The sequence below is a fragment of the Podarcis filfolensis genome (assembly GCF_964270895.1).
Source record: "Podarcis filfolensis genome assembly, chromosome: 5".
Taxonomy (NCBI): domain Eukaryota; kingdom Metazoa; phylum Chordata; class Lepidosauria; order Squamata; family Lacertidae; genus Podarcis; species Podarcis filfolensis.
In genome coordinates, this window is record NC_139608.1 from 70,024,435 (window position 1) to 70,038,253 (window position 13,819).

At 42.4% G+C, this 13,819-nt stretch overlaps 1 protein-coding gene across 9 annotated transcripts in view; it reads right to left on the bottom strand.

The window, feature by feature from the left end:
* COL13A1 (collagen type XIII alpha 1 chain) overlaps nt 1–13,819 on the bottom strand; it is a 194,051-nt gene that overhangs the window by 22,382 nt on the left and 157,850 nt on the right. For 4 of the 9 annotated variants that reach the window (XM_083614298.1, XM_083614304.1, XM_083614305.1 and 1 more), the window contains 9 exons: nt 12,844–12,867; nt 12,448–12,501; nt 10,650–10,694; nt 7,719–7,808; nt 7,004–7,048; nt 6,435–6,476; nt 4,907–4,933; nt 4,045–4,125; nt 16–51 (listed from right to left, as the gene is read on the bottom strand). In XM_083614298.1, coding sequence (XP_083470424.1) covers nt 16–51; nt 4,045–4,125; nt 4,907–4,933; nt 6,435–6,476; nt 7,004–7,048; nt 7,719–7,808; nt 10,650–10,694; nt 12,448–12,501; nt 12,844–12,867 — 444 coding nt within the window. The remainder of the gene's footprint in view (nt 1–15; nt 52–4,044; nt 4,126–4,906; nt 4,934–6,434; nt 6,477–7,003; nt 7,049–7,718; nt 7,809–10,649; nt 10,695–12,447; nt 12,502–12,843; nt 12,868–13,819) is intronic. The other 5 variants (XM_083614299.1, XM_083614300.1, XM_083614303.1 and 2 more) reach the window with 2 other exon arrangements.

Genomic DNA, 13,819 nt, shown 5'->3' on the forward strand with positions numbered 1-13,819 from the left:
AGAAATGGAACTCACCGGTGGGCCAGGCCTGCCGTCTAAACCTGAAGCACCCTGGACAGACAAGGAAGGGTTAACAAAACAAAAGGCGAGGAGGAAGGGAGGGTGAGGAGGAGGGGAAGGGAGAGGTGAGTGAAGCAGTGACTGGAGACAAACATATGCTCACAATAAAACAACAAAACTTGGATCTCAGGGACAGGTGATGGCACTTACAAGGAAACCAACAAAAAACAAGACACTGAATGTAACATGGTCTGATTGCTTTAGGTTGCCGGTGAGAATGCAGCACACCAGCATACTCTACCAGAATAAACAGGCCTAGCTTTGGGAGAGCATCGCTGCTGTCTCATGCTCTATAGCTGAGGTTGCGATGGTAACAGGAGAGCTGATGGCAATCCTTAGGCCATCAGTGGGAGTTGCTTTGAATCCCAGCACATTTACTGTACAGTAGCATCTGATGAAGGCACAGCTCTCTACCTTGGCCTCTATCCCACACCTGTGAGAGATATACCTCACCCTGTCTATCCACCCTGTTGTCCTGATCTTAATGTGTTTTAACTGTTTTCAGTAGTGCATTTTTAGACAGTGGCAACCAAGCTTGGGGTGTCATTGTGAAGGATAGGTAAGACATTAGTAGGGATGTGGGGGGAACTGGTTCAGTTTGCATTCCAATGCAACCTTCCCAAAGCTGTACTTAACAAACAGAAACAGAAACATCGCTCTGCTCTGAAATTCATACTTTTCAGAATTTTGCGGTGCAGTTCTTCAACCAAAAGATTGCATACAAAAATGTGTTGTTAGTAAAAAAAATAAAATCATTCTATAAGGAGGAAACTGCTTGCTAAAATGCAAAATTGTGCACAAAAATGCATATATCAGGAGAAATGTTCACAAAAATGCACATAGATTTTCATGTGGACTTTTAATTCCTTTAAAAATAAATAAATAAATTGCAAAATGCAAGTCTGGAAAAATAAGAAATAGACGGGGGGAAATGGACAGATCTGTCCATCCCCAAGCTCTAGTCATACATAAACAAGTTACTGATGCTGCATGTTGTGCACATAGGCTGCATTCTCATTCAGGTATTTGAATACTAGTCAGCTTATGTCTGTTTGTTTCTAACCCAGCAAGTGAAATGTGCAATAAGACTGATTATATTAGCTAGATAGGAGAGACTATTAGAACTGTGAATGATCAAGCACATAAATTTGTTAAGCTGCCAATTTCTGATGGGCTTCTTTTTTTAAAAAAAAACAACCCAACAACTTGAAGGAAGAAATTGGTTGGTTGAAATGCAAATTAAACAATGATCATTGGTGATTTATTAGGTTCTTCAAGCAAGAGAGAGAATACAAAGAAAGATGGGCACTGTTTAAATCTAGACAGGCTGACTGAATTAGCAAACACACTTAACACAATACCTGCAGAAGATACATGGCCTCTGAACACAGAATCCATTTAGCTATCACAGGAAATTTCTGTCAATGGAATTTCTCTAATCTTTTTTTTTAAAAAAAATATCCAGCCAAGTTACTGAATTCCGTATTATGTGTCTTGTGAAGTACTTTCTTTTGGCTTTCCTGAACCTACCATAAATCAATTTCACTGGGTGACCCCCAAGCTCTAGTAACTGAAACAGTTTCGTGTGTTTTTGTAATTTGCTTTCTTCCACAGATACACTCTAAAGAGTATCACGATGTGACCCTGAAAGAGAAAGTTTTCAGCAAGAGAGCCCCAGTGTATGAAGAAATTCTGACCAGTTCCTGTACAACATCTTCTGTACTCTCATTTCTTTGAAAGGTGGTAGCAAGATGCATTTGACATCACCTCTTTCTATACGCATTGGAATTTGGCTATATTTGTTGCAGTATTTGTTCATGGAATGGTGCTGAATCTTCATATGCACACACCTCATCCTCTGCTAGGGTCAAGAGACTTTGAAACTGGCACCAACTTGCAGTAATATTTCTAATGGGATAATGTGCAAGGACAAAGGGACATAAGTCTTGAAAAATTAGCCCTCAGTTAATATGGTGATGTATCCATAAGGTTAGCTAACTAAAAACTCTATGAATGCACACTGTTGTTCTTATCCAACAAGGGAGATCCATGTTTGGAGAACAGACTTCCACTCAAGCAGCTAATGTTCAGGCACATTCCAATTTTCTCCTGGACTTCATTGAAGTGACTGGATACAGAGCTTTTGTTACAGATAGGGATGAACATATACAGCAGGAACCACTAGCCAGTTGTGTCACAGCTAGGATATATAAACCATCGTATATAATATTATACATCAAAGTCAGCCTTTAAGATGTATTAACAGGAAGCAATGTTCTGCTATGTGCATTTATTAGCAAATGTAGTATTGTTGACCTGGGTATTTCTTTCTCCAGACTTGTTTAAACTCTCTGTGTTAAGTTCAAAAGTTTAGATTTCTTAAAAATAATAATGTTCCACCTATAAATTGGTCCTGCAAAAATTGCCATGTTTGTTATGTCTTGGCAACATTTCTGAACTCTCCGAGTGAGTTTCCACTTTCTTAGTTTTTAAAATCGTTTAGTGCTTCTGCCCTGCTTTGAAAATTATGTTAAAATCGTGACATTACAGCAACCTATTTAAACAAAGACCAGCAAACCGTCAGCCAAACAATCACACAGCTGAAGTCTGGAGAACTAGAAAGATAGTTCAGGTTACTTTCTGAATAACAAGACCTATCCCTATCCATTTGGTTTTGATGTATGAATGCCATGGAAATCCACTAAAATAGATATGCTGCCCATATGGCCCAAAGCCCAGATACAGATATCAGAATTCTCCTTTTTGATCTGCCAGCTGATCCAGCTCATGGTTCTCTTACCAAGTTGCCATCCATTTTGCATTGCTTCACTACCACCCATTGATGACTTGCACAGGTGGTAGGGAAGGCAAAGCACATGCCATCTTGGGAATATCAGTGAGGTTGTATAAACAGGGCAGCTGCATAGTGAGATATGGCACTGGTCCATCTCTACTGCAAGCACATGGGTCTCTAGCTTCCAACTTCTGCCACAGGCAGCTGGACGTTGCCAAGATGAGGACCCTGCAGCCTGGTTGCCACTTTCTATGCAGTCTTTTGTGGTGTTGATCCCAGAATGTGAGCTGTAAGCCAGAAAGTCCCCAATTCAAATTTCATTTCAGCTAGCTGACATCAATACTCCCGTAAAAAAGTGGCTGTCCCTGCCCTAAGTGTCCACGATAACATTCCCTCGAACTTCATAATTGTAGGATCTGCATAAATAAATGACCAGGGAGTTTGTAGCTCCCTCCTTCTTTCTGGACTAGGTTTGCAGGTTGCCTATGGAAAAGAGTGCCCTATGGTGGGTGGGCACACCAAGCTACAGGTGTCCTATGGATTGAGCAACAGCATGCCTTATTGCAATCCGGAAACTGGAACCATGGCTTGGGATGAAAGCTTCAAAGCGCCCATTTTCCATTAGCAAGCTGCAGTGCAGGGAGACAAAAAGGGTATGTGTGGGCTGACTGTGTCAATTAGTCCATATTTAAGAGAGGAAATGGGTTATCTGGTGAGGAGTATTATACTCTAGAAACAGAACCCTAATAGAAACAGGGAATGCTGGCTTTGTTTGAGAAGAGAACCCTGCCAGACTTAGATTTAGTAGTTCAGCCTGGTCTTCCCTGATCTAATGCCCTTCACATGTTTTGGACTGTAGCTAGAATCTACAAACTATTTACGTTTCTTAATGTATTGGCACTTGAAGATTATTATGAGCATAAGAAACACATGTTGCAAGAGCCCAGAAGTAAAATTTCTCTTGTTGGCATCACCCAAGCAATCAAAATCCAGGGGACCTTGAGTCAGTGACCAGAATTCTCAAACTCAAGACATCTTTGCAGCTTCGTAGACTTCACAGCATGGCATCGTGTTTTGAAGCTTCTCATTCCATGTGTCATTTTATCAAATTATGCTTCTTATTTTGGTATTTGGTGAAAGCTTGGGTTAAAGATGGCCTGTGAAGTTCTCCTTGCTTTCTAGATACTTACGGGCAATCCCAGAGGACCTCGGTCTCCTTTTTCTCCCTGGGCACCCTTTTCGCCTTTCATTCCAGAAATGCCTGCTTCCCCCTAAAGGAAAGATGTATCAGGAGAAAGCCTAACACTTCCTTGGAATGTTTCTAAACAGATATTAATTACATAGCAAAGGCACCCAGTAGCATCCAAGACATAGCAATGACTAAAGAACATTTTGCAGCCAATTTCACTCTCACACTAGACAATGCCAAGTTGCTCCACTGGTTTCAAAGGAGATATTTAAAGTGTTCAATAGTGAAAGTGACAGGATAATCAGTCTCTGTAGTCGATGCTAGAGTTTATGCAAAATGAGAAGTTCTGAGCTCCCATAGATGAAGAGTAAATATTTGTAAGATATCCTGATTTTTCAGTGCAAATCACACAGGAAGGGAAGGGCAAATACATGTATTAGAGTCAAGTTTCCACATAAGAAAAAGAAAACAGCTTTGGAGCCATTTTGAGTAAAGAAGGTGTGGGAGGAGGGACCCATAAACCCTTTTATCATGTGTTGTTTGCCTATTTCAAATTGCTCACCTAAGTGGCCTTTTTGCACAGAACAAAAAAAGCAGAAACAAACAAGTGTTTGGGCTTTACATACATGAACTGACACATAATGGTATAAGAAGCATGGGTTTATTTCAGCCTGAAATAAGAGTTTCTGCTTTAAAACCTGACACTATTTGAATGTGGGGAGATGGGGTATATCAGTTCCACTGACATGTTTGGAAAAACTCTAAACTGTCCCAAGCCAATAATTTGACCTTCAGAGCAGCTTCTTACACACTTTCTCTAAAAGGGCCTTATTTAATCCAAGGTGATGGTCCTTCATTCTTACCTTAGGTCCTCGACCACCTTGAAGACCCTGTATTTGGAACAAACAAGAATAAAAGTTAGGGTGGGTTAAATTTCAGAAGTCCAGTAGCACACAGTTCCTATATTACTCATTCTTTTGCACCCTCTACTTTCTTGTTAATGATATAAATTACAGCAACTAACAGAGCAAATGCCCCAGTGCTGTTTTCATCTGTTCCCACCATTTCCTGCCTATAGATAATAGTTGTATACTGTGCCAGTAGTGATGTACCAAGTCTTTCTTGTTGATTGATACATCAGTTTGAAAGGATTGGATTAACAGTAAGGCATCATATATATAAAATAAAATGGGGATTTTTAGATGTCTACTATTGATTGCTACAGAAGTGTCATTAATTGTACCCATCCTTTTGTCCTTAAACAGGATCACCAAACAGACATTACATAGCATATCCTTGCATATGGTGGGTGACAGTAGTGGACAGCAGCATAGGGCAGTGACACACACCTGGTCTCTGGTCACCTGTGTCACTGCTATATACTGGGATGGAAAAGGGAAAATACAGGGTGGCAGTGAGGTGCAAATGCACTGCTGGGAGTGCAAACAGGCTCTGTTGGTGTATTTGCACCATGCCAACTTCCCTGCTATCCATCCTAGTATACAGCAGCAATGTGGGCAACTGGAGGTCAGGTGAGCATGACTGCCTCACCCCTGCCAACTGCTACTGGTGTGGGAAAGGCCTTTCTTTGCAGAAGCAGTTACGAGCAGCCCCCTTCTGCCACTCTGCTTTAAAACTGCAGCATCCCGACACTGCTTTTTCATTAGGAATACAGTGGTACCTCGGGTTACAGGCGCTTCAGGTTACAGATGCTTCAGGTTACAGACTCCACTAACCCAGAAATAGTTCCTCAGGTTAAGAACTTTGCTTCAGGATAAGAACAGAATTTTTGCCACAGCGGCAGCGGGAGGCCCCATAAGCGAAAGTAGTGCTTCAGGTTAAGAACAGTTTCAGGTTAAGAACGGATCTCCAGAACAAATTAAGTTCTTAACCCGAGGTACCACTGTAGAATAGAATCTATTGAATTAGTCTGCAGATCATAATGCGACAAAAACAAACATTCTTCACTGGGATGTGTTGGTCTATGTATGGTGCCCTGGCTCAGTTTGTACAGCAAACAGTAGGTAAAACCGTAGGACCAGAATATGCTGTGCTGCCACCACTGCAGTTTTGATTATTTCATCTACCCAGAAATTGCTCCTTATTGCTATATTTTAACTGCAATGGTGTTCACTCTTAAATATATATATATGCCTCTATATCTTATATGTTGTATTGTTTTCATTTTGTTTCAATTTTAAATTTGTCCACAAACTGTCTCAAGCTAAAGACAAGATAAAAATGGCTTGAACAACTATAATAACTAAGTTACTTGCTTTCTCATGCCGTGCATTGCAGTTAACATTGACTACTGGCAGCCTTGCAGAACAGAGTTGTGTATGAAGTTTCAGTGAAATGCTACCATATATGTAGTTGACAGATAGGACTTACTGGTGTTCCTGGTGGGCCTTGGGGCCCTGGGGGCCCTGGTACCTGAAACCCCAAACAGAAAAAGAAAGGTCAGTGCCATAGTAAACAGCTTGCATAAGAACACATTATGTAACTTTCAGAATGGTGGGCTCATGAGAGAAGTGAATGACTATGGAATACATGAAAAGAGCAGATGGGTACCATTTATGTTTCTGAAGTCTATCCTTCTGGGTGCCTTTTCTTCTCAACTAAGCACTGCATTAGAGGTGGGGTTGGCTGGATAAGTGCTTGGGGAACGGGGATGCAGAAAACCATGCTGTGAGTAGGGAAGGCTGCTGTGGTCCTCACCCAGAAATCCCCTTTGCTGTTAAAAATGGTCCCTGCCCTTACTCTGTGAGTACTTAGAGGTCAGCAACAGGTCAGTTGCCATCACGTCAAGGCAGGCCCCTTTTTCAGTAGAATAGTTTGGAGTAGGCAGCTTAAAGTTCACAACCCATAAAACCCTGACGGATGCTTTGACTACAACAATGATCCTCCCAGTAAGCTTCAGCTTCTGTTTTCAGAGGATAAATTGTGGAATGACAACTTACTGAATCTCCAGTGTCTCCTTTTGCGCCAGGTTCTCCTTTCTCTCCCTGCAAATGCAGCAAGTATAGCATAAACCCAAGCACTGGTATGATTTTTATTTCTTTACAGTATTAAGAGCTTTCAGATGGCTTAACATTCAGATGAAGACATCCATTAGAGAAGAAGAACTGCAGTCATCATTTTGCACCCCTCCCAAAATATACAACAGTGTGCCTGAATTAGCTGTGCTAATATTTGTCAAAATAGCTGGGCACCATTCTAACAAATTTAGATAATGTCTTAAGCTGGCAAAGTATGTTCAGAAAGGAAATATAATGGCCAAACTCTTAAGAAACACATATTCCATATTTCTAGAAATTGTGCCCTCCCTGCACACAACTGATTAGAACCTGTTTTGTCTCAGGCATAGATGCTTCCACTCCCCCCCCCTTTGTTCAAACACAATCATTTTCAAAAGTAGGTGGTTCTGACAAGCCTTTTTCTCAAGCAAGCAGCACTATGGTGGTATAGTATAATGACTTAAGGTGAGAACTGTGGTAGTGGTAGTTCCTGCTTTAAATATCACCTCCTTCACAAACTTACTGCGGAGCCTCAGGTGAGCAACCATTAGCTCAGCTTCAGCTGAGAAAGAATTCAAGGCAGTGTTTTGTAGTGCTTGACTCTCCCCACAGAAGTGGGTATTTTTGGGGGGATGATCTTATTCTTTGGATAGCTTACTGTTAATCCTGGAAGTCCGATTGGACCTGTTAGGCCTAGAGGTCCTGGCATCCCCTGATCACCTTTTTCTCCAGCTAAGCCATCAAGACCCTACAGAAGAAGAAAAAATATTTATTTTTAAATACTATACAATGCAATAGAAAAACATGAGTGCACTGCTGGCATTATCAGAGTGCAAACGTATTGAGACCCAAAGACTAAGGGCGCTGAACTCAGTGCTAACAAGCAGCTATAGACAACACGCTTTGTGGTCTTTACTTGCAGAACTCTCTCTAATGTGTTTCTTGACACGTCCCTAGTCAACAACCTACTAGGCAAAGGGAATGCAGTGCAGATGGATTGATTCGGTAGAAGCAGCGGCAGATGTAATATAATAAAGAGTGTATTTGATGTTTATAACCCAGAGTATCTTTCAAATGAGCTCTAAGTGGCTAACAGGAAAATCAGTAAAACAATACACAACAAATTATAAACAATAAATCTTGCTGTTCATTTGTTGTTGTTTTTATTGTTGTGTCTTATATGGATTGTCCTTGTAGGCCACCTTGAGGGCATTTGTCCAAAGGTGCACAAATAAATAAATGGGAGGATTTCACCCCATTATGACATCCCATTTATATGAGTGTGACCCTGAAGTTCATAGAATCATAGAATTGTAGACTTGGAAGGAACCATGAGGGTCATCTAGTCTGACCCTTTGCAATGCAGGAATCTTTTGACCAATATGGGGCTTGAACCCATGACCCTGAGATTAAGAGTTTCATGCTTGTGTGTGTGTGTGTGTGTGTGTGTGTGTGTAGGGGGAAGGGCTGTGTGAAAATGTGTGTCTGCATAGGATGGAGGGGATATATGTAAGTCCATCCCTCTGCTCCTTCCACACCACTGCAAATTACTGTGAATCTCTTCTTAGAAAAACACACACATTAAAACACATTTAAAGTTCTCAGTCTTTCACCATCTTAGTCCTATAGAAAGCTATGCTAAACAGAGAGGCATTCCAAACTTACTTCAAGATAAACGTGTGTAGTATTTGGATTTCTGCATGCAAAAATCACATTGAGTTCATTGAGAAGAACATTTGTGTATTTAACTTGTGAAGAAAGAGGTAGACCCATCAGGAGGGAAAATAAGGCAGCATCTTGCCTTATGACAATTCAGTCAGGTGTTGAAGTCTCCAGGCCCAGTTTGGTAATAATAATAATAATAATAATAATAATTTATTATTTATACCCCGCCCATCTGGCTGGGCCTCCCCAGCCACTCTGGGCGGCTTCCATAGAAACCAAAAATACAGTAAAATATCACACGTTAAAAACATCCCTGAACAGGGCTGCCTTAAGATGTCTTCTGAATGTCAGGTAGTTGTTTATCGCTTTGACATCTGCTGGAAGGGCGTTCCACAGGGCGGGCGCCACTACCGAGAAGGCCCTCTGCCTGGTTCCCTGTAGCTTTGCTTCTCGCAATGAGGGAACTGCCAGAAGGCCCTCGGCGCTGGACCTCAGCGTCCGGGCAGAATGATGGGGGTGGAGACGCTCCTTCAGGTATACTGGACCGAGGCCGTTTAGGGCTTTAAAGGTCAGCACCAACACTTTGAATTGTGCTCGGAAACGTACTGGGAGCCAATGTAGGTCTTTCAAGACCGGTGTTATGTGGTCTCGGCGGCCACCCCCAGTCACCAGTCTAGCTGCCGCATTCTGGATTAGTTGTAGTTTCCGAGTCACCTTCAAAGGTAGCCCCACGTAGAGTGCATTGCAGTAGTCCAAGCGGGAGATAACCAGAGCATGCACCACTCTGGCGAGACAGTCCGCAGGCAGATAGGGTCTCAGCCTACGTACCAGATGGAGCTGGTAAACAGCTGCCCTGGACACAGATTTGACCTGTGCCTCCATGGACAGCTGTGAGTCCAAAATGACTCCCAGGCTGCGCACCTGGTCCTTCAGGGGCACAGTTACCCCATTCAGGACCAGGGAATCCTCCACACCTGCCCGCCTCCTGTCCCCCAAAAACAGTACTTCTGTCTTGTCAGGATTCAACCTCAATCCATTAGCCGCCATCCATCCTCCAACCGCCTCCAGACACTCACACAGGACCTTCACCACCCTCACTGGTTCTGATTTAAAAGAGAGGTAGGGCTGGGTATCATCCGCATACTGATGAACACCCAGCCCAAACCTCCTGATGATCTCTCCCAGTGGCTGCATGTAAATGTTGAAAAGCATGGGGGAGAGGACAGAACCCTGAGGGACCCCACAAGTGAGAGCCCAGGGGTCTGAACACTCATCCCCCACCACCACTTTCTGAACACGGCCCAGGAGGAAGGAGCAGAACCACTGTATGACAGTGCCCCCAGCTCCCAGCCCATCAAGACGGTCCAGAAGGATGTTATGGTCGATGGTATCAAACGCCGCTGAGAGATCCAGCAGAACTAGGAAACAGCTCTCACCTTTGTCCCTAGCCCGCGGGAGATCATCAACCAGTGCGACCAAGGCAGTTTCAGTCCCATGATGAGGCCTGAATCCCGACTGGAAGGGATCCAAATGGTCCGCTTCTTCCAGGCGTGCCTGGAGTTGTTCGGCAACCGCCCGCTCAATCACCTTGCCCAAGAATGGAAGATTTGAGACTGGGCGATAGTTGGCCATCGTGGCCGCATCTAAAGATGCATATAAACATATAGTCTGGAAGTTCTGATATCGTATGGCTAATGGCAGGTATGTATTCAACAGCTGCCATAGATCAGGCCAAGCACTTGGCAAATGGAGCCACCAAAAGCATTCTTGTTTTATGGAAACAGTTTAAATCAAGTTCATCATCAGTGCCTTCCAGTTTTAGAGAGCAGATAATCTCACCTTCAGTCATTTGAAACTGTGACCCATCTATTTTCGTGCTTGAAAGGCCAGTCAAATTAATACACTCCCATTACCTAGCCCTTACCTTTTCTCCATCATGTCCAGGAGGACCAGGCAGGCCAATTTCACCCTAAGATGCAGAAACCAATGGAGATTAAAAAAAAAATTTGTGAAGGGCTATTTCACCTCTTTGTGTGTTAAGCACGGGAAGTGACAAAAAACAACTCTGCAGGTAGAGGAATCATAGGTAATTATAGCAAACTTCACTCACCAGGTGCATAGCAAAATCCAGGCAAAAGAGAGTGGTATCAGCAGGCTTGGTGGGGGAGTTCCAAGGGTTGCATAATAATAATAAAAACCTTTAGATACAAACCTTAAGGTGCGGGAAAACACCCAACAATCCAATGAGGATTGAGCATAGTCAGTGGCTACAGAACGTTGTGAGACTGCAACCTGGAAATCTACACTGCACATTAAAATTCCCTAATGCAGGGAGCATGAAGGAACCATGACCACTCTCACTTGTTCCACTCTTTCCTGGCACCTGTATTTCTTGCAGTAGATCTAGAGTCTGCTTATTACGGCAAGTGGAGAACAGGAGGGAGGTTGGGAGGACGGGCAATGCTAAGAGGGGAACTTGTGGGGAAACCTGAGTTGTTCTCTGCTTGGACTGGGATATTTTCAGCCAGCAACCTGGCCGTCCTATTCACTTGACAATAGCAGTGCCCTAGAATTCCCACACCACAGAGGGATTCGCACAAGAGCCAAGTTTGGGAAAGAGGTTTTCCAAGATGAGAATATCAGGGAAGAACTGCAGCCTGTTCCCCCAGCTGTGCTGATGCCTGTGTACATACTACTTTTCCTTAAAGAATTCTGGGTGCTGTAGTTTACCCCTAAATTCCTTGAGGGGGTAAATGTGCTTTGAATGTATTTCATAGTGTGTATGCACCTAGCATCCACTATACACACCCACCCAGTGGCATTTAACTAACAGAGGCAATTGAAATTCATCCCCCAGTTTTGTGTTATGTTTCCTTTATGGCCACTGAGAATGAAGTAATTCCCTGCCATAGCATAGATGCAGCACAACCATCAGACACAAAACCAGGTTTTAAATTATGCTTAAGGATGGACATACAGGTGTTTTTTTTTTTTTTAAAAGCAAATTGTCTGTGGTAAATTAATTTACAACCAGGTGTGTCATCTATCTGGCTTGTACCTAACATGCACTTGCCTCAGGTATAGCAATCAGGGAGTAAAATGTAATGTGCAGAAAAGCCTTTAGAGTGCAGTTGACTAAAACAAGGGTGACTGAAAAAGAAGTTTCTTGTGTCAGACACTATCCAGGCGTACTTTCATTTATAGAACATTTCCCCTTAGTAATGGAATGCACAGCACCACCTCATACTAAAACTAGGTTTTATTATTCTGCAGTTATAAAATGTGAGATATAATGAGTAGGAAGAAAAGTTTACAGCTGCCTTTTCATTATGGAGTGATGAGGATACACAGGGAAAATAACTCTACTGGTCATGTAGTACATACACGATCTTTTTCAGTTACCCAGGGGTAAGTTCCATTGAGCGGGGCTTGTTTTTTAGTAGATCCTATATTTGTTTTTGTTTAGTCGTGTCCGGGTCACGAAGAGTCAGACACAACTAAATGACTAAACAACAACAAATATAGGATTGCATTGCAAGGTCCTAATTATTAGTAAGCTTGGAGCATAATCACAAGTTCAGGATTTTTGAATTTAAATGAGAGAGAGAAACACGTGTAGGCATCTGTTGCATTGAAATCTTATGGGTCTTAAAGTGTTTTTGTTTTGTTTTTCTAGATCATGCCCTAGTCATTTTTAAGGAATCTCAGATTGTGATTCTTACCTTCTGTCCAGGTAGTCCTGGAGGACCTGCGACACCAGGTAGTCCAGGAGGTCCCTGATGAAAGAAAAACTCATGTTTACAAAATAACTTGCTTTCTTCCTTTAAAAATGAAAACATTGCAAAAGTAGATACTTCTTAATGCTAAGAGCTCTTTGACAGTGAACCAGGCTGCCGTGGGCAGTGGTGGGCTCTTCCTTTGCTTGTGGTACTTAAGCAGAGGCTGATGGACAGCCATCTGTCAGGGATGCTGCAGCAGCATCTTGCTTAGCTGATCCTGTGCACTGGTTGGACCAGATAACCTCCTAGGCGTCTTCCAATGGTTGCTGATCCTACCCCTTTTATGTAACAGAACTTTGTTTATAAACCCCAGTGCATATAGGAGGAAAGGTGACTCACCATAAGAGCCAAGGTTCGTATCTCCTGGAAAAAAAACCCAAAAAATATATATTAAAGTTTCTTCTTAAAGAAGCAACTCTCTTCCTTTCACCTCCAAACTAATGCTCAAACAATTAATCACATGTAGCATGAAATGTTATGTAGGTTTTATTTCCATTCTGGAATTTCAAAATAGTTTTCTTTAGGGAGAACAGCGGCTTTACAGCATCTTCATAATAATCTATGGGTGAGACTCAACCCAGCAAATGTGAAGGGACTTCCTCTTCCCTCCCCTCCTTGCAGAGGGTCTCCCAGCCCTCTGAATCAGATGAAGAGGGGCATCAATGGTAACAGGGAATCCTGTTTACAGAAGTGGAACTCAGTGCACAAGTAGGGCACCACAACTGGATATACCACCCTATATGTTTACGAATGTCCAAGTTGATCAGCCATTACAGATGCATAGAAGAAAGCATCCAAGTTGGCATTCCTAATCTGAAACCAGCACTACTTCAGTACCTTGAAATTCAAAACCATTTCTCCCCAAACAAGCAATTTCCATACAGCTCTCCCTGTACATATACTATAGACCTGGTTCCTACAGCCCTTCAAGTAGTCATTTTATAGTTCAATACTTTAGACAGCCATACTACTGATTAGTGTACACTGCTCCCACCCATCATCAATCATCAGGCTGCACTGAACCCATCAGTTTACTTGCCTATTTCTGGTGCACAGAAATAGCTTGAACTCCCATGGTAAAGACCAGAAAAGAATAGGTTAATATGAGGTACAAAATGGAAATTATTAAGCAGACAAGAAATCTTCATTAGGGGGGAAAACCTATTTCAGAGAGTTAAGCTCTTATTCAAAATATAAGTATTGCAAGAAGTTCTTTACTGATTCCTACTGCCTATAAACATCTGTTGTAGCTAGGTAACAAATCTGAAACATCTGCAATATTAATCTGGCAGGTGGGGAACTATCTTATTACTAC